Source organism: Melospiza melodia, chromosome 8, assembly GCF_035770615.1.
Source record: "Melospiza melodia melodia isolate bMelMel2 chromosome 8, bMelMel2.pri, whole genome shotgun sequence".
Taxonomy (NCBI): domain Eukaryota; kingdom Metazoa; phylum Chordata; class Aves; order Passeriformes; family Passerellidae; genus Melospiza; species Melospiza melodia.
The window spans coordinates 49,048-75,090 of NC_086201.1; the positions used below are offsets into that span (position 1 = coordinate 49,048).

The 26,043-nt window shown below is 39.1% G+C and overlaps 1 protein-coding gene across 4 annotated transcripts; it reads right to left on the reverse strand.

The window, feature by feature from the left end:
- Positions 1-928: 928 nt before the first annotated feature.
- Positions 929-25,649, reverse strand: MARCHF7 (membrane associated ring-CH-type finger 7). 4 transcript variants are annotated; one of them, XM_063161434.1, is made up of 11 exons: positions 25,562-25,649; positions 19,784-19,934; positions 15,536-15,694; positions 13,286-13,469; positions 11,541-11,708; positions 8,825-9,938; positions 8,395-8,564; positions 7,053-7,162; positions 5,550-5,663; positions 3,687-3,735; positions 929-1,835 (listed from the first exon to the last, which is right to left on the reverse strand). In XM_063161434.1, the coding sequence occupies exons 2-11, from the start codon at positions 19,922-19,924 to the stop codon at positions 1,810-1,812; spliced, it is 2,235 nt and encodes a 744-aa protein (XP_063017504.1). In that variant the 5' UTR covers positions 19,925-19,934; positions 25,562-25,649; the 3' UTR covers positions 929-1,809. The 4 variants fall into 4 exon arrangements, 2 of the variants coding, with proteins under 2 accessions (XP_063017504.1, XP_063017503.1); XR_010028513.1 differs by having other exon boundaries at positions 1,745-1,835; positions 7,030-7,162; XM_063161433.1 differs by lacking the exon at positions 3,687-3,735.
- Positions 25,650-26,043: the final 394 nt, after the last annotated feature.

Here is a 26,043-nt window from a genome sequence, read left to right on the forward strand (position 1 = left end):
TTCACCCATGTCACCGTTTCATTTGCAATAAAGCTCGACAAGGCTGTACAACATCGAACACAATATCACTTCAACCACATTTGTACGTGGAGCTCCTTACATCGCTCACCTTCGTGGAATGGTGTTTTGTTACAAAGACCGAGGGAAATTTTTTTAAATATCCTTCAAGTCATCAATTTATTAGGGTATCAGAACCCATGCTTGTAACCCTAAATGTATTGAGTGCATATAAAATACTGACTGCTTCACTGTATGACATTTTATTAAGCGGTACCAGCCACCTCAGCAAGGATTGAACATTTATTATAAACTTCAATTCACCTTCTTCATAAATGAGTAGGAAAAATCTTCACATATGCTGGGACCTTCACTTTTCAGATTAATGTCCCGGAGCTGTATTTCAACTAATTACTGAATAATACTCGTAAGTGCTGGCACCAAATGCCTGAAGTTACCAGAATGGGCATAGAAATCTGCAGTTTCCTTAGCATTCCATTCTTTCAAGCCTTACAGATGACAGCCCAACTCATGTAATGCTAGCAAAGGTAACTCTGCAAATCACGAGTTCATTTCAGCTAGTAAGGCACATCCTTTCCTCTGCAGAAGTTAGTTTTACGTACTGCAACAATAAACTAAACTCATGGCATTTCAACATACTGCACTCTTTGCCAACACATTGTTTACTGAGGTAATTACAAAACGAACATGTATCTGTAGGACATACAATTCCAATACATGTTTAAGAATTTATTGTACCACCATTTATAGAAAGCATTTCAATCCAAAATGGTCAGAACTATCTTAAATATCTGGGTAAGAATTCAGAAACATTAGTGAAGATATCCCACAGACTCCAGCTTTCTATGTCTTCAAGTGTAAGTTCTGGTAGATATCCACATTTAAATGAAATGGACAATACCAGCAGAGATGCATACCTCTTTTGTCTTTATTTATAAAGAAGTGACAACACTAGAAAACACACTGATAACCGGTGCTTTGAACAGTGAAGGTGGGATCTAAAAAAAGTCTGATTAAATTACACAACCTTAGGTCTTTATCAAGTTGCATATCTGCCAGGAATGCTGAAATGCAAGAGTTCACACCTGCAATATTCCATAATGGAACAGCCACATGATATCAAATATAATCTCAGATTTCCAAACTGGTACATAAAAAAAGCCATCACCAAGTATTAAAAGACCACTGCAAGTTCTTATTGCTTTTTGAGTTAAATAATAGTCTTCATATAAGCCTAAATCCAAACAATCTCTATGGTATCTTGCTTATCCTCCGGTTCATTCATTAACAATGGAAGCAATCAGTTATATGATGCAGCAAAAGAGGCATTTAAGAACACCTTAACAAAACCTATTTAAGTACACGGGCATCCCCACCCTCCCCCTGAAACCCCCTATAACCACTTAGTGCCAGTACAGGAGCAAAACTCGGTAAGACAAAGCCAGAAGTCTGACTACAGTAAGAAGAAAACACAAAGGGAGATAGAGCTTCCTTAAATATTCAGAATCTGATGTCTTCCAAAACAAAGTACAACATCCTCATAATTTAAAAAGGGAAGTTGCTTTCTACGTATCTAATCCGCACACATGCTGAGTAGTTCTCAAGTCTACTGAGCTCCACTGTGCAGCAGTTGATTTTGAATTCAACAATGCTTCAAAAACTACAGTAATATTCAATACGCATTTTACTAAGGTGAGGAATAAAACAAATGCATGTTGATGTTGTTCTTGCCAGTTCAGCATTTCTGCAGCAATTCTGTTTGTTTCTTGCAGTATGAAAGTTCTACCAGCATCAGTCTTCAGAGTCATCTTCAGAAGCTGTTGGAACAACACAGTGTAATCAGAAGCCTTGACAAAAATGTGTGAAAAATTAAAGCACTTTAGGATGAATAGAAGAAATAAGTGATTTTATAATATTAAATAGCAGACTGCAATACCCACCCAAACCTTGAGTAATCACATAACTTAATTCTTAAATGCATCTCATGTCCTAAAAATGCAGCATTTTCAAATCAAAACTCAACAGAACATACAATATGCTGTGTCCTCCTACTCTCCTTCCTCAAAATAAGAGGGAGAAAACTTAATTAAGCCAGAGATTCAACTTTTATGTAGTGCTTAGCATGGCTAATTCCAGCAGTAGTCAGAGGAGGATATACTCAATCCATGACAGCAGCACCCAACCTAAGTTAAAATTAAGTTAAAAATTTGGATACTAAAATACCTAGAATGATCCAGCAGTGTAAACAGACTCTTACATTTTATATATATATATATATATATATATATATATATATCTTAATGCAACCTGGGCCTACTTGGAAGAAGCTCCTCTCTCCACTCCAGTCCTTTCAGCATATGCAAGATGAACACAACGCCCGCATATGCACAGGATTTGTCGTTGCAAGGTGAGTCAAAAGACAAATATACACTTGTCAACTATGGTAGAAAAGCCCATGCACACATCTACATTAGGTTTGTAACATGTTAGCCTCTCTGTAACAGGAATTTAATGTATCCTCTTAAGCCAGGTCTGCAGACAAGAAAGTATTTATAGTGGAGTAACATGTTCCATCCCTGAACACAGAAAGAAGAAAAGTCTGACTCCTTGCTTCTTCAGTTTTTAGAAGAGAAATGTAACTGAAGCGCATCAATAATAAATCTAGAACTCAGTATTCCTCACCTGCAAGTTAAAGGCTGAATCAAATACAGATTGAACTAAGGAGTTAAATGACACTCATTAATTTTTCCTCTAGTAAGGATGCACATAACTTAGGAATGAATTCATAACTCAAGTCTACTTTTGACCGCTCTGAATGCAGAAATAATCACCTTGAACCAGAACTCCCTCTTTCACACACACACACACACACTCCCTTTCTTTATAGTATTCCAAATGCATCCTGTGTACTGAAAACCCACATGAAGTTGACAGACACATGCACACTACGAAAAAAAGGGTAGACCAACTACCCTTCTACTGCCTATTCAACATGCTCAGAAATAGATCCAGAGTACATTTACCAGAAATTTAGATGTATCAGCATATAGTGTTGAATTTAAACACATTAAAAAAAAAAGCCATTAGATGAAAAGTAGGCTAATCCTTTGGTTTGCCAAAATTGGCAACCTTCTGACTTCATTCAAGAGGTCTGACAGATCTGATCAAGGAACCCACACAACCAAAAAGTGCGTATGAATGGAAAAAAACAAAGGGGGGAAGAGGGCAAGAAAAAGAAGAAAACTGGCAATACAAGTGTCTAATTTAAATACAGTAATTCAATTCAATTAATAAAATTCAATTCTAAATGTTTCTTTCATACTATTTTCCTACTTTCTCTTGTAAAAGGCAGCAACCTGAAGGTCACCATTTATCCTGTAATTATGAATTACCAGAACTACAATAACCAAACTCTAACTACTAAGGAATTTTATTATCGATTCCAGATAACACTACTGTGGTCTAAACAACTCAGTGCTGTTGGGAAGTTAATAATGGAGAATTAAATTGGCTCCTCCTCAGAAAAATTCTACTGATGATGGAAAAAGCACTGCTGAGTAAGGTTTTCAGTAATCATGTTCAGTATTATGAATCTTGGCAAGGAGGATTGTACTCATTATCTTTGAGTTGATCTAGTGGGAGGGGAGGAAAAGAGGGGAAGCACCTACTTTCAATATCTTCCATATGTGCCTGAAGAGTTCTTGCAAGGTTAATAAACTAGAAACAAGGCAGAGAGAAAGTAGTTTAAAAGTTGCAAAGTTATCTGCAGAAATTTGCAACAAGTTAGCAAATTTTTCTTCACTTTTTACATCCCAAAGCTTCATGACAGATCTTGGTTACCTAACCCATTTGCCCAACTTCCAAAAAACAATGTGAAATTTAACATAAATCCCCACACACTAGGCTTCAAATTGCTATTACACAGTTATTTCAGCTGCAAAATGTTCGTGGTAGCAACTTGTGACATCATCTTCATGTTCTACAGTCTGTAGAACACATCGATTTTGAAAGCATCAAACATAAACAAGTGTCAGTTCAATGAAAACCATTCCTAGAAACTCTGATGCAGAAAAACAATCACAGTAAGGACTTGCATTAGTTAAATCCATTTCATATAATTCACAACTAATATGACAAAACAGAACCCTCTAAATGAATGTGGTTCAGGAAAAATTCATAAATACACTTAAGTTCTTGTTTATAATTAAAATCTTAAGAGCATGATTACTATTGGGCACAGTGGTGGTTTGATGTAAGAAATACATGGTATCAAAATCCAAAGCCAAAATTCCTACGATTAAAAAGTCTCAGCCAAGTGGTTTTCGTCACTGCCAATCTGCATCACTGCTTCAGTTAAAAGCCCAGATACTGAGACACAGCAGATAAGAGTTTCCACAGCTTACTCATATGCTTGATATAAAATATTAGCATTGATGCTCTCACTAGTTTAAAATGCAGTGTCACACACAGAAGTATGTAATGCCTCCTCTGATGGGAAACCAGTAAAAACATATTCTGCAATACACTCAAGCTAACAATCTGTGCTGGATGCTGACTACAATTATATCATGTGTCTTTTATATCTCTACACTTGCAGCACAGAAACTGGAGCATGGAATACAAGCTCTATGTTGGATCTGTAGAGGAAAGAGGAGCATGCTCTAATAAATTAAAAGATTAGATAGAGCACAGTCCTGCCTCTTCCAAATATCTACTACCTGCTAGCAGTCAACCATTCCCATATGCACAGGAAAAGGTTAATACTGTCACTCCTTTGTAAGAAAAAAGCACTAAAAATAACTGGCTTTTCAGGAGCTCAGTTGACTAAGAGCACTGATTAATTATCTAGTATCAAATAAACATGTAGCAAACTGGATTTATGAGTGAATCACTGTGTAGAAAGAACTCTGTATGCTGATCTCTTACTGGTTAAAGGTGTACTTAACATGTCCCTAAGCTGGACCTTTCAAGCAACGAGAATGCAGTCAAACGCACCTAATAAAGGGTTTGGACTAATGCCAGAGAACTCACACTACAGCTATAGGCTGTTGCAGAATGTTAATATTCAAGTACACATTTAGATGTGCTCTAGCCGACAAGCACTAGTCTAGTGCGCTAGACAAGCACAAGTTCTAGTCCTTTGCAATACAGACTTGCATAATGAGAAAAATTCAACAAATCAGGTAGTCCAGCATTCTTAACTGCATGTTTGGCACAGAGAGAGGTTTTGCATAAATTCACAATAATCACGACAACATGTATGCTAACTGTATGCTCTGTGCTAAATGTGTGCTAACTAATGAATTACCAACAACTTTGACAGAAACTATTCTGTAGCAGAGTACCTGCAATTATGTAGTACCTTCAGCTTCCAATCAAACAGCACACTGACAAGCACAGCCCATTTTAAACCTAAATTTGTTTTAAAAGTGTGTTTCTTGGGTATCTAGCTCCTAGGTCACTTAACGTAACAATCTGCTTCCAAATTCTCTGTATGAGTAATTCCTGCCAGAAAATCACTGCATACTTACTCTGACACGTGTGCTGGCCTCATTTGCAGTTCCTAACAAATCAGAAAAGCGCTGCTCGCATAAGTGTAACAACACTACAAGGTAGAGACCAGAGCTGATAAATTCATAGTCTGCCTTAAAGGAGATCAAAAGAAACATTCAGAATGTCAGTAATACATCTGCCTATATTATTCAAGTAGAACAACAATTAGATTTTTAATGAAATCATTACAGAGTTATCTCTAGTTGTTCGAAAGAATCAGGAAAATGTAATACAAAAAATTTTAAGTTGCTGAAAAGCTATTTATACCTCTGGTCCTTCCCATCCACCCCAAATCTAACATGTTATCCTTGAAGATAAATAGAGTTCTACAAATTAGATCTGTCAGCCTGATTAGTTCAGAGGAAAGAATGTGCGAATCAGGGTATTATATCACTTGGGGAAATCAAACCAGGATTGCTGGTTTCTTCTCTGTGGTCTCAAGGCTTTACAGAAAGCCAAAATAAAGGAATATATTTTAAGAGTGTTATGATGTTATAAATATTTGAGAAATTCCTTTACCTGCTAAGATAAAAGAAAAATTTTAAAAATGCTACTGCTGAACAGAAAATTTAGTCAATTCTTTAGGAAAAAAATTCACAGTTCTTATTTCTATTAAAGTGCAGTGACAGCAACCAATAAGCACTAGCACTAAAACAAGATATCTTGAGAAAAACTTTTCAGAGACTTCCTCGATTGATAGGAATTCGAGTACTAGGGTAAGAACTTACTTTAAATAATAAAAAAATTAGAGGTTCATGTTTTGCCCCAAAATTGATGTCACTTGGCACGGATTCTTACAACTTGGTATTTTCTTTAAATATCTGAGGTAAGCTAATAGCATTAATCTTCATATATTGTCAGATTACAACCCAGAGAATAGCGAAAACCCCTCTGAATAGAGTTCATTAAAAACACCAGCTTTGTGTTATTTACTCTTTTTTAAATACTACACAATCCAATGGGTCAAAGATATTCTATTTTAAATAACAAAAGTTATACCAGGGGCCTTTGATTATTTTTAAGCTAGGAAATTATTTGAAGGAGCAGTTAGAAACTGCTAGAACAGAGGTTAGTTTCTACCACTCTAATGAAATAAAAGAAATTTGTAATTGTATGTTTAAAACAACTGCTAAACTGTGTTCAAAAACAGCTAAAAGTGACAACAATGCCTGACTATGAAATTCAATATAATCATGCTAGAATTCACACTGCACCTATGTGGCACAGACAGTGGATTACAAAGCTAGATGACAGACATGCAACTAAGGAAAGAGATATGTTACACTTACTGAAAGCTCAGCTGTAGGAAGCATAGCAGGAAGGTAGTGGTAGTTGGAATATTGAGGAGAAAAATCTGTTCCACATTAACATTACTTTATACGCATAACAGCCCTTCTGAAATGGAGATGCATTTGGCTTCTCTAAAGAGTGCCCTCCCAGCACTAAAGCAACACTTACCAAATAAGGTAAAATATACTAACTTGTTCATTTGCATGTGCCCTATAAAGTTCATGAATGTCAAAGTCTTCCAGATTGAGATGCAACTTCTCTTTGCACAATTCACAAGTTGTCACTGCTTCCAAAGAAGAACCTGGTGGGGTGGTGGGCAAGGGGAAAACTCAGTGTCAAGTTTCAACAGTCTATAACATACAACACACTCATATAAACATTAAAAACTCTACGTAATTTTTGACTTTATTTTGCAGAGCAAGGCTAGAAGAAAAGCAAGCCTCTCATAGGAATGTAGTGACATCTGCTACTGTCAGAATTTAAACGCTGTAGAATGTTTATTCTCTATCCAGCTGCACCTATTTTGCCTCACATTCACACTGGGAATTAATATGCTTCTTCCTGCAAGTATGGCATAAAATCGCTTCTTGGGCTTTCTGAATTTTACTGTGTAATTCAAATACACACAAAAGTAAGAATAAATACACCACAACAAAGTTATTGTTAAGTAACATTTTGTCTGAAGTACCAGTTTTAAAAAAGACTCCTCCATAAGCAACAAGATGAACAAAGCAAGTTGATAGCGGACTTATGTCTTCATATATAGCTAAATAATTCAAATTATTTTTCTTCTACAAGCTGAGGCTTCTAAAACATCCCTTTACTGATCTCTGGTGCTGAGCAAAAAGGTCAGATACTAGCACCTTCCTTTGGTTATAAAGTATTTCATGTATTCTATCAAGCCACCTACTTTTAAGAATACTGCAGGTAACAGTTACAAATCAGTCAATCAATCTGTTACAAAAATATTTCTACAGCATGCAATATCTGAAATGTTTCTTAAAGAATTATATATGCACTTTTAGTAATTTTTGAACAAGCATTTTTAAAGTGCCTTGAATGGGAGTTAGTATCTTTAAGAAAAAATTAACATACTTTAGTTACAATTCAAAATAATTTCTGGATTTTCAAATTTCTATCACTGCTAACAGTTAGCTCAGCTATAGAAGTCTTGGAAAAAAAGCACAATCATTTCCATAAGGAAGGGTGGGGAACAAATGCCACTCAAAGTGGTACCACTGAAGTGGCAGAGTAATTCTAAAGCTACACTTCTGCAACGTTATCTTTTGTTCAATATCTTAGTAGACAACCCCAAAAAATGCAGTTCCCTAAACAAAAAATACAGTTCTTGCAACTACTCACATGAGAAGCTGCACAGAACACAAAAAGCCTGGAAGTGCCATACTACTTTTTGTAGCAGCAGCAGTTTGTCCCCACTGCTCGCTTTTCAACTAAATACCCCAGTAGGTGCAATTCTTCCAATAAGCCTCCCAGTATAACTGGAAGTCTACCTTGGTCTAGAGTTTGCTTTACCTGAATTTATCTTCGACTGCAGCCATTTTTTCATGCACTCCTGGTGAACATACTGCAGACTTCCAGTGCATTTGCATGGCTCTATTAAAAGGTTGTCAGAACTTGAAGAGGACATCTGACAAATTCTGCACATGTCACCCTCTTCATCTTCAGAATCTTCTAAAAGCAGGCTGAATAGGATGCAACACCAACAAACGCTGTGACATTTCACGTAGGACTTTTTGAAGAAGGACTTTTTCAGAATTCCACTTATCAAACTGTTCTCAAATGCATGAGAATTAAAACAAACTTCTTCAAAGACAAAAGTGAGAATACAACTGAGTTGCCACCTCCTCTACAAGAAAGTTTTCTTTTAAAATCATGATTGCAGAAAGCCCTCTCAGATTAGAACAGGTACATTTTACTGTTCCAAAAGAACATACTAACTTACCTTTCCTTTATTTTCTGGAGTCTTTCTGGATCTCTTGAAGGTGGTATTTTAGACTTGCCACTTTCTTGTCCATCAGACTGATTCCAGCCAGAGGGAATAATATCTACAGTTATCATAAGATTGTCAGACAGACTGCTTCCTAATGTTGGAGGCACTGCAAAGCGAAAGAGAGAAGCAGGCAGAATTCCTGAACCTCTTCCACTGGAGGCTGAATCTGGTGGGGAGGCAGTAGCTGTAGAAATAACAGATACTGCAGGCGTTGGTCTGCTCACAGAAGACCGAGGAGGGCTATCCGATGCTTCAAGAGAAGTGCCCTCACCTGACTCTCTCCTTCTAAAGACATGTTGTGATCTAGCAGTTGAATCAGGGGTAGAGATCCTTGCAGATTCATCTCTTCCTTCTCTTCTTCTTCTGGAAAAGAGAGGTGTACATCTGTTCCTCAAAGAGGACGACAACCAGGATCCTGTGCTCCTACTTTCAGTGTCTGGTCTGTAACTTTCCCCATCAGAGTCAGAGCTGCGATTCTGTGAAACTCCTGATAAACCCCACCTTCGTCCAAGAAAACTGAACCCCTGAGAAGTTTCAGATGACTGAAGTCCTGGAACCCCCGGAGTTGCAGCTCCATTACTACTTGACAGAGCAGTAGCTTGAACTCTTGGGACCGCTGTTGACTCTTCAGGGCCTAACGATCTTGTATGCAACGGGTCTTGGCTAGACCTTCGAGAGAAAAATGTGGATGACATACTAGATGCTAAACGAGACAGCAGCTGTCTGGTTGTGCGCCTCCCTTCACTGTCAGCTGCAGACTCATTCAATGACCTCTGAGAAGATAAAATCCTTTCGGAACCACTTGAGGAAGGGGTTTCATCTCTAATGGCACTAAGAGAAAATGCTGGCTGCACACTCCTCTGGGAAGATTCCAATTCATTTCTCCTTTGTCTTAAAGAATAGCTGGATCTTGAAGAGCTCACGTTAGAGTCTCTGTTGAAAAAAGATGGCTGATGATCAGAAGGCAACTGGCGGTTCATGGGTGCATTCAGCCTCAAAGTGCTTAAGGAGTTTTCTTTTGGTCTTGCTCCCTCTGCGTATGAAGAGGCAGGCCTGTCTTGAAGATCTGTTGCAGAAAAGCAAAGGAAAATACTATGATGATGCGCACATACACATCAGGAAACATTCAAGGTTAGGTTCAACAGGGCTCTAGGCAACCTGTCCTAAATGAAGATGTCCATGCTCACTGCAGGGGGATTGGACTAGGGGACTTTAAAGGTCCCTTCCAACCCATACCATTCTATCATTCTAACAAGAACATCTTCTGTAAATGCTGCCTGAGTATCTCAACACACTGAGAACAACTCCACTGTAGATGAACCATAGTTCACATGAAGCAGCTGAGGTGGCTAGAGCCCTTCCTCAAATAGCTGCACTGGGTGGTTGTGGGCGGGAAAAGGGGGAAGAAGAAACAAGCATGGACAGATGAAGGTAGGAAACAGAAGCTCTCTATGTAGTCTCAATTTTAAAACTTTCATCTTTGCAGTTTTAGTGACTTTCTTTTAATGGGTTCTGCATTGCAATCACAATTTACTGCTCAAGATGAGCTTTATTTATCTGGCAGATTCCAGCTAATGAAACATCTGCACAGATGCCAATCATCTACCAGATGCTTTTGATTACACATCAGGGAACACAGCTGGGAGTTTTTTAATAGCACTTAATAGGACTACTGCTAGAAATGCAGCATAGACAGTACAAAGCAAGGCTGCTCCCCAGTCCACTTCTCCCATAAGGCTCTACCAGGTAGAGTAGCTGAACTGTCCACTTACTAAAAAGTGCTACGAGTATAATGACATTAAAATATACTCTTCTGCCAAGGCAAGGCTCCAGGACAAATGCTGAAAGTAGATTTTAGCTTTTCTGCTTATCTTCTATACTTAGAAACGTGGAATTTTCTTTAACTTCTGCATTACAAAATACAACTAATGCATCTGCAAAAGGTTGCAGATCAAAACTAATGGTGAGCTTCCCCTGACACAGCTCTAGAACATCACAGCACTCTGAACAGAAAGTGAAAACTACACTGCTGAAGTCCTTACTAGTCCTAGCAGTTGCCACGAGACAAACCTCTCATGTCAAGTGTGTGTTTATTCATTTTTATTCTCAGTGTCCTAACAGTTTTCCCTAATAACCATTTGAGAACCCAAACAAAAAGAGATAATATGCACCTTTAAGAAAAAAGTTCCCTAGGTCAAATCAACATTATTTCTCTTCACATACCTAAATACAAAGAGATTTTAAGACAAATAAGAAATGAGCTTTACTGAGTAATCACAGAGTTACAGTGGCAATCATCAACACCACAATGCATCTACAAGCTAGACCATACATATATCCTTCAATGGTTTGGTCAACGCATGGGAAGTGGCCAACCAATTTTATTTAAAAGGATACTTTAACATCTATTTTGTGTTTGTGTTTTGAATAAAATGTTAGAAAAACATGCCCAGCAAAGTTTTGGATGCTCCATCCCTGGAAGTGTTCAAGACCACATTGGATGAGGCTTTAAGCAATCTGGGATAGTGGAAAGTGTCCCTGCCCATGGCAGGAGGTGGAACAAAAGGTGCCTTCCAAACTAAATCATTCTGTGATCCTATGAACATGTTAAGGTACTAAAAGCCCTACAAACTGTAGGTTTATGAGCTTTCAGTTACACGAAACATACATGTTGAAGGTGAAAAGTCACTGTTTCCATAGCTGGGATCCAGCAGGTTATTAACGGACAGATCTGTTCTTCTTTCTAACGGTGTTCGCTCTCTAACCAGATCACTTCCAAGGGAGCCAAGCATTACTGATGAAGATCTAGGAATCCTACTGCATCTCCAGGAGGAATCTAGACAGAAAAAGTAAATAAATCCCCTGTTTTTGTAATCATCTAAAAGTCCATTAAAACTGGCACTTATACAGACATTTTTGCTATTCATATCAAGGGCAAGTTTAACATTGCCACTAGGCTGACCAAGGACCCAGCTGCCAACATAAAGCTAAGTGCACTCTGCTGATGCAGGCACTTACTTCATCTTGCAGAAAGTTGGCTCTGAAAGCTAAAAAGTAGTAATACTTTTGTGAAGAGTCAGACCCATTAACTATTACAAGATACAAGAGGAAGAGAAGTAGCATCTTGCTTCCTAATGGTAGCTAATTTTTAAAAAGGTTTCACATTATAGCAAAACAGCAGCTTAAGACTTAGCAAATACTGCCATTCCACTTGACATTACTTAAATGAAATTTCATTTCTCATAAAAACAGCTGATGAAGCTTAAATGCAGTTTAGACACAACTTCAAGAACAATGACTAGCACTCTCCTTGTTCATATTACAGAGTAAAACACTTCAGCGTAAAAACGGGTCTTGGTTTTTGTTAGCAGCTCCAACAACTGCATAGCAAGCTGTATATACATCAGCTGGGGACAAAACTCTAGCTCCAAAAGAGTCTTCAACAGCTCTGAAAAATTCACCTTGATATCACTTCATTGCTAACTTAGAAAAAGAAATTTAAGCACTCATTGGTCGACAGTGTGACAACCAACCAACATAGAAATGTAAAGATAAACAGTCCTACACAATGAGAAATGTTCATGGTTGTCGTTTTATTAACAGAGTAAGAAAGTATCAATAATACTGAGGTTTGAGCAAGAATTTATTAATTTTTATTTGGATATCTATGCAATTCCATAAGGTTTATTAAAAAAAAAAAATAATCCATACTCACAAGGGTAATCTGAATTAATTTAATGATCTTTATCAAAATGGTTTAGAAATATTTTTAGCATAGGGTTTTGGCTGTTACTTCCTAAGCTCTAGACTTCTCCTGGCATATTGCATAAATTCTGTCTATCCAAGTTTCATGAACTTACCCACAGCTTCAATGAAAATCTCAGGTTTTCCTGAAAGAGCTCCTAGAGAATGAGTTCAGGCCCTGCTAAAAAAGGAACACTTTCTTCCCCAACCCCTAACGACAGTGCTCTAACAAGCCATGATGCAGTGCTTGAACATATTGCTAAGCATGGTAAAGATTTCCTTTCTGCTGTCCCTGGCACACATTGATGTATCAACAGTATCTGACTCATGAAATAAGAGCAGCTGCACTCATTCTTTTCTTGACATCCTAACCAATGAAGGTATGTTTGAGCTATGAAGTTCAGCCTGACCACAAATGGAATAGGTACAGGTAATAATTCTGAAATGGTTTGAGTACAACTGGACTTTCAAAAGACCATGTAAACATCATACTCGGAACTTTGAACACTGTTATCATTGTGAACATACTTTTCAGACAGGCATAAATTTTCATTCATTAAGAAAGATAAAGGCATAATACTTGAAGCAAGTCTTTTAAAACTTGGTAAAACCTCATCTTACTACTCAGACAATTTTGACGTAACTCAGCTCAAGGAATCAACCGCTCACCTGAAAAGGCAGCCAAGCCATTACTTCTTGCAGAAGAGGTAGATGTACAAGATAGTTTAGGTCTCTTTGAATCACTATCTTGCTGCTGGCTATGCAATCTTGGACATGCTCCCATGTCCCACGCTCCCTGAGTTCTCTCAGACTCACCATAAGATCCAGATGTGAAATGAGAGGAAGATGTAGACTGAAATAACATTAAAAAATAAATTACATAGTACATCAGATGCACTTATACACTTGTACATAACGTAAAACTCACAAACATTGTAAAGAATAGCTTCAGATACAAAACCTTTTCTTTAAAAATAAAGTAGGAATTATGCTTGTGCTCTTGATTAGTATTTCTAGGTTTACTCAATACAGTCCTACCAACAAAACTCAGTTTCTGTAACATTCAACATTTTATTTCCTTTCCAGATAGATGTGGCTTACAACAAAAAATTGTTGCAAAAAGGGGGAAAAATTATATTCCTGGCCTATAAGATGCTATAAACACAATCAAATATAGCTTCACGGATCCCCAAGGGAACGTATCTTGCTGTCCAGAAATGGCCAAAACTTACTTTTTATCAACCTAAAATATAATTAGCGAAGGAGTGAGCTTCAGGAAAATTGTTTGAAACAAGTATATTTTGATTACAACAAGCTCAAGCACAACTGAAGGACTTCAGAGTAAAGAACATGTATAAAGCAACTTTTGCAGTGTACAGCACCGAAATAAAACAGTCTTCAAAAATTAGCACTATATACATTTCTATAGCACCTAGAAAAAAAAGCTTGGAATAGCCTACAAAGCTGTTTATCTGGTTACTTACAGGTAAGGCATTCATCTTCTATTTTAAATACTTCAGGTTTATTTTTTTTCATATAAAAAAGAAAAAATTAAGCTCAATCAAAAAGCTGAATTGAGCTGTTTGTCTTTCCAGAAACTATCCACAACCAAGATCCTTTAAAGATCAACCAAATTAGAGTACATAATATCTGTGGTTTATTTCTACTTAGTTATGGTTTTTACTAAGTTTAAGCCACAACTTCTTACTCTTTCACACTAAGAAGTCTTTCAAGTATTTCCCTCATCTCACCATAAAAAAACAGGGAAACAAACCAACATTCAGAAACCAAGTACAAAGCCAGAATACTTTCCCTTACTAATCTTCTATTTAACATATCACTTTTATTTTAGTAATTTACTACTTGATATGTGGAATTTTCAGAGTATCTTCTGCAAGGTTCACTTGCATTAGAATTTACTTCAAGAGAATAATCAACTTTAATCGGGGAAACAATGGTTTTTACCTTGAAAACCATAGCACTAATTTAACTAGATATGTAGACCACTTAGAAGCACAGATTCCATTTGCATTTAAACTACAGGTAGACATCTACCATGACCTCCCCTGAAGACCAACACATGCACACTAGTTCCTCCCTCCCCGCCCTCCAATATCTCAGTGTCTTCACCTTTGACTCACCTAAGAAAACCAACACCTCTTTAATGATGTGAGCCCAAACATCTTTCCCTTTGAAAGCGAGTAGAATTTTTATTTCACTATCGTCCCGCCAAACTTGTTCACAGTTTTCTGCTTTTCTTATCTTAATATTTCTACCGTGCTTTAAAGTATTCTTCTGTCACTCTACAATGCATAAGCATGCCACAAGCAAACTACTTTATTCTTGGGAGTAACCACGGCACATTGCAGAACCCAGTTAAGACAAACTCTCAGGGCCTGAGTCTTGAATCTCAAGTAACCATTCTTTTGCTTGTAAGTAAGAACAATCAGACTATGAACTACACCTCGCAAGTAAATGTCCTAAAGTAGGTCTCCAAACCCATGCACTTTGTGTTAACTCACAAAGCTAGCACCACCCAAGAAACACACTCCCACCCCGGGAAATACCTGAGGGAGCAAGTGTAAGTAATATGAACTTTGCCATTCACAGGTCTATAACTTGTCTGTGATTCTAATCACCCCCTCCTTTTTTCTTTTTAAATGGACTTTTACAAAGCTACTGACTTTAAATGTATTTCTTAACTCTTAGTAAAACTAATATACATCACTATTTTCACCCTCTGAATGTTTTTAAACACTGCTATCTTCTAGTTTTTGCTCCAACTTGAATTAGTAAGATCTACTTATCTAAAAACATTACAGAGAGCCCCTGCAGGCAGCTTTTCAGATTGGGAAGACTGAAGTAAAACTCTGGGGTTTCAATCTTTTTTCCCAATTATCACACATTAACAGTTCTCACCAATCTGCCTCTGCTTCCCAAAAATCTTCCAGAATGAGGGTGATCAAGTGTCCCTGAGTAGCGCGTTGGAGACGACGCTGTAAGCTTCCAAGGAGTTTCACGGGTGTCCCTCTCTCCAATTCTCCAGTCTCTACTGGAACTATTCAATACACCGGATTCCTGAAGAACAACGTGATTATCATATGCATCTTGTAACTTAAAAATAACTCAGTATCTGGTCTGAGTATTGAAAATACAGGGAAGTGGATGCAGTAACAAATCTGGGAACATTTATTAAGAAACTTTGAGGGACAGCCAAGAAATGAAACAGGCTTAGAGAGAACCACTGGCAAAAGGGAAGTTTTGTTATTCCGTTTTTTTAAGTACTTTATAGCAGCTCCTTCATCTGTCCTCTGTTTTGAACTAGGACAATAAAAAGTCAAAATGTAAGGCTTCTGAGGCATTGGGCCTGACTTAGGTACTGCAGCAACTGAGCAGAATTAAGGGCCTGATTTTCAAGTGTTATGCAAAAAACCCCACAGGTGTAGAAAGGGTCTCTATGACAAAAAAAGCACCTCTATGGCCACTAAAACAAGCTGAATTTCAATGAATAGGTTATAACTGAGGAAAGAGACTGCAATTTCATTTGCTCCATAGAATAATAATGGAGATTACAAAAATTAATAGAAATAACAGAAATGCAATAATTTTATTAACACTAAGCAGCATTTTTGAGTGATTATTTGTCCATTCTCCTTCTATGAACTATGAGTACTACAAACACAGTAGTTGCTGTCACCATTTCTTAAAAGCAACAATGAAGCATTCAAAGCCAAACCAAAACAATACAAAAATCTCAGCTTGTTTTCTTCCTTCATTTCAGCTTCAGATTATTTAAAATCCCTTGTCAGAATTTAACAATTAAAGCTCTACATAAGGTATTCTGGCTATGGTGTGTGTTTTCAGCAGCTGAAAAATGTTATCAGGAAAACATTCACAACAATTTTATTAACTGCTCTTGACCCTATGCCTCCACTGCAAAAAAAAAAAAAATAAACTTATAATTCACTTGTCATAAAATGTTTACTATGTTGAATCATAAAGGATATGATTTTCTTTCTCATACCATGACACTAATTCGATTTTTTTATTTTAAAGTTACCTGGCAACAACACTATATCCCATACATCTGATTAGTTTACAATTAACCTCTTCGTTATGCCGCCTCAGATAAGCAGGGGTTAGTACCCAGATTGATCTCAAAAGTGCATGACGTACAATTCCATATGTACATGAAAAAAAAAACAACAAAACAACAAACCCATCCAATAGAAACCCTTCATATTTGCTAGCCCTAATCAAAACCAAATATAAATTTGACTGATCTGTCCCAGAAGTTTTTGAGTTAACTTATAATCAAGTGTTCTCTCTATAGAAATTCTGTATCAAAAATCCAAGTCCTCCTTATACCTAAAGAATTACTGATAGTTCAAGTTTTTCTTCTAAATGACAGATGTTTAATTATTTGTAACTGAACTAGATCTTAAATATTTTATGGTAGATTTCTTAATGGATTAACAAAGTGAAAATGCCTGTCCTTTGTATTCCTATCTGACTGGACTTAAACTTTCTTGCTCTGTAATCTTAACCTGCCAGCAATAAGGCAATTTGTTCCTTCCAGCTCTGTAAATACCAAAGGTTAGTCAAGAGAGGGAGCTTCCTACAGTTTTATCACTAAGCACCAGTGTTGTGTAATGAGTTCTCAGACTACCTTCTACAAACTGGGAGTGGAAAAAAGGGATATAACATAATCTTTTATACAAATATTTTCCCTGCTGTTTTAACTGGCAAGTGTTATGAGATCATTCCTCAGCTCAGAATCACTTTGCTCAACAGGAAATAGTCAAAAGAATACACAGTGCAGTGAACACACTGCAATTCATGTAATAAATGAAATAATTAAAGATATGTTGTGTCAAAATCTTTTAACAGCACCAGTTCAGCTGAAGACTTGTGATCAATGGCTTTCAGTATACGTATACTGTGTGGACTGTGTCCACATATCTCGACAAAAGAGTAAGATTGCTCAATTTGCTTTTGCTGAGCAGCCAGACAGCAAAAAACATGCAGGACTCCAAAATACAAAAATTACTGACAACTGCTTCCCCTTGTACATTCAGCCTATATATTCTAGCCTATATAACAACAAGCACATGCATGCTGAAGGTAACAAAAATGTAACGCACACAGAATTAATTGTGCTAAAAATAATGTTCTACTACTTGTAAAACTGTTTCTCAAAAAGGCATTATATAATACAATGTCCCAGATAGCTTGCCAGCAGGGACCAAACTCCTAACCATTTTTTAAAAATATGAACATTTAATCACAGAGTTAAGTTTCTGCAATTTCAAAGACCAAAATGGGCTTACATTTCTGGGCCCAAAATTGAGGTGAGAACTGCTGACAGGAGCACAAAAAAAGTACTAAGATAACTGAGTGAAACTGCTATCTGTTGCTTCCAAGTATCAAAAATAATTTCTACAGTAGTTTTATCTCTGCTTCCCATAATACCCTCTAAAACTGCAAGTACCTGCACAGCATGAATACTTCCTCTTGAGAACAGCTACCCTTCCCCACAAAAGTAGTTTGGTTAGTATAAAATGCTGCTTGTGAAATGGCAAAAGGCCTTTTTTAAGTCCCATGCAGTGCACAGAAAGCCCAGCTGTACTAACAAACTGACATGACAGGCTCATGCGAGTCTCTGTTGGTTTTGCGCAGTGTGGCTTTTGGTAGCTGCCAAAAACCTTGGGGGCCAGAGAGGTGGCTTCTGTAATTAGCTGCTGAAAGCTTCAAGTATGCTCGGCAGAGCAAATCCCGGCGCTGATGGCGCTGAAGATGGATGGGCTGCTGGTCAAGGCTAGGCCAATTAGAGATGGTAGTAACACCTCTTGTGATGACAGATTTCAGAAATCAAAACAAAAGAAGGGATGCAGTTTTAATTTCAGCCACAACAGATTAGAAGGTGAGAACATGTGAGGGAAAACAACACAGTGACACCAAGGTCAGTGGAGAAGGAGGGGGAGGGGGTGCACCAGAACCAAGATTCCTCTGCAGGCTGTGGCGAAGACCATGGTAAAGCAGGTTGTCCTCCTGCAGCCCATGGGTCCACTGGGAATGCAGAGATCTGCTCGCAGCCCATGGGGGAGGTGCTCACACTGGAGCAGGTGAATTCCTGGAGATGGCTGTGATTCAGTGGCAGACCTGATGGAGATAGAGGGCCCCTGCTCCCAGGCTGCAGCAGCCTGTCTTTGGAGGCCTTCATCCTGTGGAAGAGTGAGCCACGCCACAGCAGTTTTGGGAGGACTGCTGCTCATGAGAATGGACCCATGATGGAGAAGTTCAGAGAGAACTGTCTACCATGGGAAGGACCCCTCGGCCTCACAGGGGAAGGACTCTGGACCATGAGCCAAGTGGAAGAAAACCTCGGGTGAGGAACTGACCAAAATCCCATGCCCTGTCTCCATGCACTGTCACTGGGAAGGAGGGAGGGGCTGGGAGAAGCAAAGGTGGTTTTCAGGGATTATTTTACTTCTTATTATCCTCCTCTGATGTTGTTAGTAATAAATTAACTTTGTACCTTTAAGTTAAGGCTGTTTTGCCCTTGGAGTGTTTTGTCACAGTCCTTATCTCAACTCATGAACCCTTCATTAAGCTCTTCCCTCCTCTGCCCAGCTGTAGCAGGGGAGAGTGAGTGAGCAGCTGTTGTGGGTGCCTGGCATTTGACCAGTGTCAAACCACAACAGAGTCTAAAGCTCATCTTCTTACCTTTTCAAAATATAAACACAGGAGGTGCTGCAGAACAGTATAGCCTTGTTAACTGACAACATACTGTACTTTTTGCATCACCAACACATCAGGTGTAATGCCCTACACGCATCAAAGCTCAAACAAAACCCTCATGTCTCCCTCGAAAAAACTCCATTTACCCAGATTTAGGATGGCAGTGGTTCATAAGAAAATAGATCCATATTATCAGAATGCCCTCTCATTCATTAAACAGCTGATTTCTAAAGGTGCAGCTACAAACAAGAGAAGGTAAAAGCAGAAAATCTAGAACTACCAGTTCACTGATTACTGTCACTGGCCTGGTTAGTAAATTCTTGCATTTTAGAAATTTTTTTGTCTAAGTTCTGGGGCTTTTCTTGGTTAAAAAAGACACTTGTAAAATTATTTATACTTTAAAAAAGGAAAAAAAAAATACATTACCTGGTATCCAGATTCTAATCTCCATGAAGATTCTCTTGTACTATATGCACCAGATAAACTGTTTCCAGTTCTAGATCCTACAGGAGAGCTGGAAGGTTGAAGAGATATCCTGCGAGGAATTCTTGAGGGTTTTGACTCCATCCTTTGTATCCTGTACAAGGACATACTGATCATTTTTTTCTCATGGAAGCAGGGAACTCATGCAAAATAGGCACAGGTCATTCTGGGTGTAACATAAATATGACTCACACATACAAATATTTACACAGTGCTTTGGTCTGACTGCATCAGCAAAATGGGGAAACAAGTTCTTATCCTAGTTTTTGTAACCTCTTCTTTACATCTCCTCCCATCCCTCATTAGAAAACTACAGTGCCTTTTATGATTTGGTTACGATATATTCTTGCAATTTTAAGTGTAAGAGGTACTCCTTTAAGAACCACACAGCACTCATATTAATGCAAAATGAGTCAGGAACAGATTACTCAGATTTCTCAAATTAATATATTACATTTTTGCTAATGAACTGCATCTCAACACTTGCAGAAATTATATTCAGATTTATTCCTCAGGGTTGAAATTATGGAACTTCACCCTCCTGTGAAAAAACACATCTGCATCTATCGGCCTTCAACTTCTACAAAGACAGCTCCCAGGGAAACTAACATAGGCAAAGGAGCACAGGTTATCTCACAAGTGTATTCATAAACTGACTTCTCACTTGCTGAGTGTTTATGTGCCTTTTACTCTTTCTAGGCATTTCAAAAGAAATGCTGGTGCCTTTTCCATATGAGATGTGCTCCTATACTCATCCCCGCCCTTGAAATGGGATCTGACTTAATGTTTACCTAAAACTCAGGACAGCTAGTTTCTTCTTTCTCAGGACAGTAGAGACAGAAGCAGACCACAAACGTTAGCTCTTAAAAAAATTTAAGGAAACTGCAGTATCCTCAATGGTGTGGTACATGAAAAATAGCATGACACATAACAAACAGATGGCAGAGAATCCCAGTGATACAGGGTGATTTGCCAAAGTGGTACAGTCTATTTAACCACTTCTAATTCTGGCCTACCCTTTTGAGAACAGGAGTAAACTATATTGATTAAAAAAAAACCCCTATCCATCAACAAAGCACTCTTTTTTCCCACAATTCAGTCATGCCCATCAGTATCACATTCTGCAAAAAGCTGCTACATCAATCCTGACACACTTCATGTCTGGCTGCAGTTTCAAGGTGAGTCCACATATTCAGGACTTTTAATCTTTGCTCAAGTCACGCTGAATTAAATATTCTACCTGGTAAAAGCCAATTAGTTTGTACAGAACTCCATCGACCTAACAGTATGGACAGCTGAGGTTAGTTTCCTTAACCACTGCTCTCATGCATGCTTATTTGTTACCTAGCTATACAAGAGCAGCCAAAACGCTTAATATTGCAAGTAGGACTCTAAAGTATACCAGGTTTAAGTGACTGTTTACCTTTGTCTACCAAAGAACTACTGGCCCATATTACAGAGGACATCTGCTTCTAGACCACCCTTCCAACAGCAATAACCTGTTTGTGTTTGCCAAAGCCATCACCAGGTAAACAAGATCTGGTTAAGAATCTAAAATGCTCACTTGCCCAACTTTGCATCAATACACTGAAATAATTAATTAAATTAATTTCCCAGATTACATTTAAAACCTTTGGTAAACATTCAGCAATTTATGCAATTCTCAAGTTGTAAGCACATCTGTATCAATAAGAATGTTCTAAGCAGTAGTCCAGAGTTCAAAAAAAACCAGTTAATTGTGGAAGTTTAAAAGAAATTGATTACAAGCCTAATTATCTAAACTACAGCACTTCAAGTGGATCATAATTCAGTAAAACATAACAATCATATTTATTTTCAAACTGTAATGATAGTTAATTTATCCTTCAGAGTAATGTGCCGTGATGTGCTCTACAAGTTTAGTACTAGTATGAAGCTGCAATGAGTGTAAAAAAGTAACTATCAATGCTGCAAACTATAAAACTAAAATATCACAATAATATAGACTAGTGTAGGCTAGACAGGACAGCCGTACGTCTTGATGAGATCTGACAGTCAAAGCAATGTTCGTCTGTGTTTTAACCTGATATAAAATACAACAAACAAACACACAAAATAATGGATCCAAGTCTGCACTATTAAGTACTCAACAAAGAGTGCTGGCATTATCTCCTCTATTATGGATCATTCTGTTTCTGAATTACTTTGTTTCAGATAGGTGTGGAACCAGATGAATTAAATAGCATAGATAAAAGTCAGACATGGACACACATGGAAAATGCAAAGGTTCTAGAAAGAATGGAAGTTCTCATTAGTAGGAATTAATGTCCAGATGAGTCAGCGGAGTAGACAGAAGCGTAAGACAACTTCAAAGACTAAATTATAAATCATCTAATACTAATAAAATTGCTTATGCACCATCCACAGAACAGATTAAGAGCATTCAAACAGAACAGGATGGGGTGGAAGAATGGACACCAGAGCCAACTACCTGCTAAAGATGAAATGGAGTCCAAAATTAGCAAATTCCTTCTACAGATGTACATAAATAGGCACAAGACTAATTTTCTCCTTCAATGGTAGCCCCAAGAGGACAGACAATGTTACTCATCAGCCTAATCTTGTAAATTAGCACAGGTCGTGATTTCAATCCAAGTATGTCAGGATAATACTACCTGTAGAGTATTCCTTTCTACAAGTAAAGAAATCTTGCAGAAACTATACCCAAAAAAAGGTGTTTAAACCAACTTAAGGCAGCACAATAGGAAAGGCAAAATTTAATGCGCCAGTTTATGTATACAAATTGTGATTCATTTCCTGCATACTACCTTAATTTTTTTCTGCAGTCTTTGCTTCAGCCAGCAAACAAGAAGGATCTGCTATATAAAGATCAATCAGAGTAACATAAGAATAAGCATTTTACATCCGCCATGTCTGATGCAGAAGTGAAAAGATGCTGAATATGATAGGCCTTATGATCTAGGCAAAGAACTTCAGGTCAAGGAAATCAGACTTTACCTTTCCCTTTCAATAAAGATGTTGTTGAGATGAGTAATTTTTAAAAATCTGCTGCCCAAGAGCTCTTCAATTTCTGGGCATCCATTATAAAATTTATTTGCAATCCAACTAGCAGAAATCATAGAATAATTTGAACTGGAAAGGATATTTCAAGGCCATCTAGTCCAACCACCCTGCAATAAGCAGGGACATCTTCAATGAGATCACATGGCTCAGAGTCCCATCCCACGTGACCTTCCATGTTTCCAGGAACAGACGACCCACCACCTCTCAGGGCAATCTGTGCCCATGGTTCACTATGCTCATCATACAAAATGCCTTCCTTTAATTCACTCCTTGTCCTATCACAACAGGCTGTACTAAATGTCTGTCCCCATCTTTCTTACAGACCATTTTTAAGTACTGAAAGGCTGCAATGAGGTTTCCCCAGAGGCTTCTCTTCTCCTGGCAAAACAACCCAAATTATTTCAGCCTTTCCTCACAGTCTTACCCAGAGGAACAGAGATGCAGCTGAAGTCAACGGAGCCATGATGTCCATTTACTAGACAGACAAAACTAGATCTAGGCACCTCACCTCTAGTGATCAACACTAGTAAGATGTCTTTTGGGTCTTGGAACTTTTTCCCCAGAGTTCTCCCAATACCATTTTAGGCACTGTAGCTTGAAAGCCTGAGATGCAACTGTCTTCATAGGTGGTTTGAATACAAACAAAACACATACAAGGCTTATGCTGAATCATAGCAACACAATGAGGTGGTTATAAATAATGTGAGCATGCTAAGCTATCACAGAGCACAGGACAGAGCAATACAATGCTCTCATGCTAAAAAAAACAACCACACTATTAAAACCACAATAATACTTGTCTGCAAGGGGAATATTGAGCTTGTATACAATATTTCAGAATGAGAATGGTTTCATTTTATGGTATCATTATCTTAAGGGTTTTCCTGAAGAAAAACACTCAAAACCTCAAACATTTTGTTTACACACATAGGAATTCAACAAACCCCAAGTGGTAATTAACATGCTGTAGCAAGTTCTGTAATGACAAAGTAGATACCTCAATTTATGCAGAAGGTAGTGAGACCAAAAAATACTTAAATGTCTTCTCTGAGGAAACAATAACAATTATCATGGAACCAGAAACTGGGTTGTAGTCTGAACTGATTAAAAAGCCTGTTGTTGCCAAAAAGCAAAGGTATACCTTACTCAAATATCACACCTGATGTGCCCTTCATTGAGAACTCTCATCACATCAACCAGTAAAAATGCACTTCTGGCTTCTCTATCATTTTAACACTACTCACACTCATACCCAACAATAGAAAAATGAGAACATGTACAGCAGAATGAGCAGCACTCTTCTTATCAAAACAACATATTTCACCAGCTTATGCCATGTTACACTACTCAGCAATCAAAACCTCATGAAAAAAATTGAAACAATTCTAGGTCCTCCTGAAATAAGGGACATATGCAATACCTCTCAAAACTTGGTCAGAAATCAAGTTCTGAAATAAAACTTGTTAGTCATACCTGAGAAACACATGGCCAACTTGAAAAAGGAGGTGGAGCTGCACAGCCTATTTTGAGCACACAGATCAAATGTCCTGCCTTCTTTGATCTGTCATCCCTCCAACAGCCTTGTAAAAGACGAACTAGACCTAACACAGCCACCGATGATAAAAGATCCAAGCAGTCTTTGAGGGAAAGCAATGCAATCTCAAAAGACAAAACCAGTTACTATCCTTAACTGTCCATTTTTATAGCCCTTCACAAAAAGGGATTGACAAAACACAGAGAGCAAATATTTCTCTTCTGCCTTGACCCTCTCTATCAATAAAAGAGGAGCAATTTCAGGTAATCGCGTCTAAGAGTAAGTGAAGTGTTTGCCAGCTTCCATGATTACTACCAGTTTTAAGCAATCTTGTACCCTCCATCAGAGGGAAGCATAAGCTTCACTGCCTGCTCCTAAATTCATTCTTCTAGCTTGGAACTATGCACTGACACTTCTACCTAAGACTCGAGCTCTCATATCTACATGTTTTTGTGTGGTTTAAAATAAAACTATTCGTAAGATTTCCTCCCGAGCAACCTCGGGAGAAAACATGCTCACGTGTCTTCCTCGGAGCTTACAATCACGTTTTAATGACAAACGAGACAGAGCTCACGAGTCTTTCTCTCAGACTCTGCAATTCCTCGTTACGGCTATTTTCTCAACCTTCAATGTAGTGAAATTGACAAATAACTCGGGAGCCTCTCAGGAACCTCTCAGGAGCAAGAACATTTACAAATGTCGATGGCTGCCCACGCTGCCGCGGCTGGTGCCCTAAGGCTGGGCTGTTCTCGCAGCCAGCAGGTGCTCTGCAGAGCCGCCGAGGGCATCTCACCTCCGCCGCCAGGCCCCGGGAAGCGGCTCGCACGGCTCGGGCCCGGCCGGGCCCCGCGGCCGCACCCGGTCCCGCTAGTCCGGCAGCATCCGGCCCCAACGGCTGGGCGGAGGCCGCGAGGTGGACGGAGAGGAACAAGCTCGCCACGAGAGCGGGCGCGGAGCCGAGCGGCCGTTGGCGGCGATGGCGGAGAGAAAGGCGGATGGGCCGGCCCCGGCACGGCACAAAATGGTGTCCCCGGCCCTGGCGTGAGGCCGCCAGGGCGCGCGGGGCCCCGCAGCAGGCGCAGCCCGAGCCGCAGGCGGGCCCACCGCGGGCGGTCCGTACTCACCGTCACGGCCGGGCCGCCGCGCAGGCCAGGCCGGGCCGGGCCGAGCCGCCCGCTCGCGGCACTCCCGCAACACAATGGCGGCGGCGCGAGACCGCCCGACTGCCCGGCGCGGCCACTCCCAGCTCCCGCGAGAACTGCTGCCGCGCGGGCCGGCCCCGCGGAAGGGGCGCGGCGGGGGCGGAGCCCTGAGCGGAGCCTGAGGGCTGTGGGCGGGGCGGAGCCGGATAACCCTCCAGGAGCGGCAGGATTCGCTTCAGTACATCCAGCAGCGTCTCCCGAGGCGTCCGAGGCGTCCTCCGCCTTCAGCCTGAAAACTGCATCACGCTCTTTGAGTTTTCTGTCTCTGTCACATTCTCTTCCTTGCCTGAACCCTGTAAATTAATTCCCCCGTCTCTCGTCACCGGGTACACCCGGCTGTCCGTGAAGGACGCGGCGGGATGGGGATGTTGGGCAGAGCCCCCTGAATAGAATTGCAAAGCAAC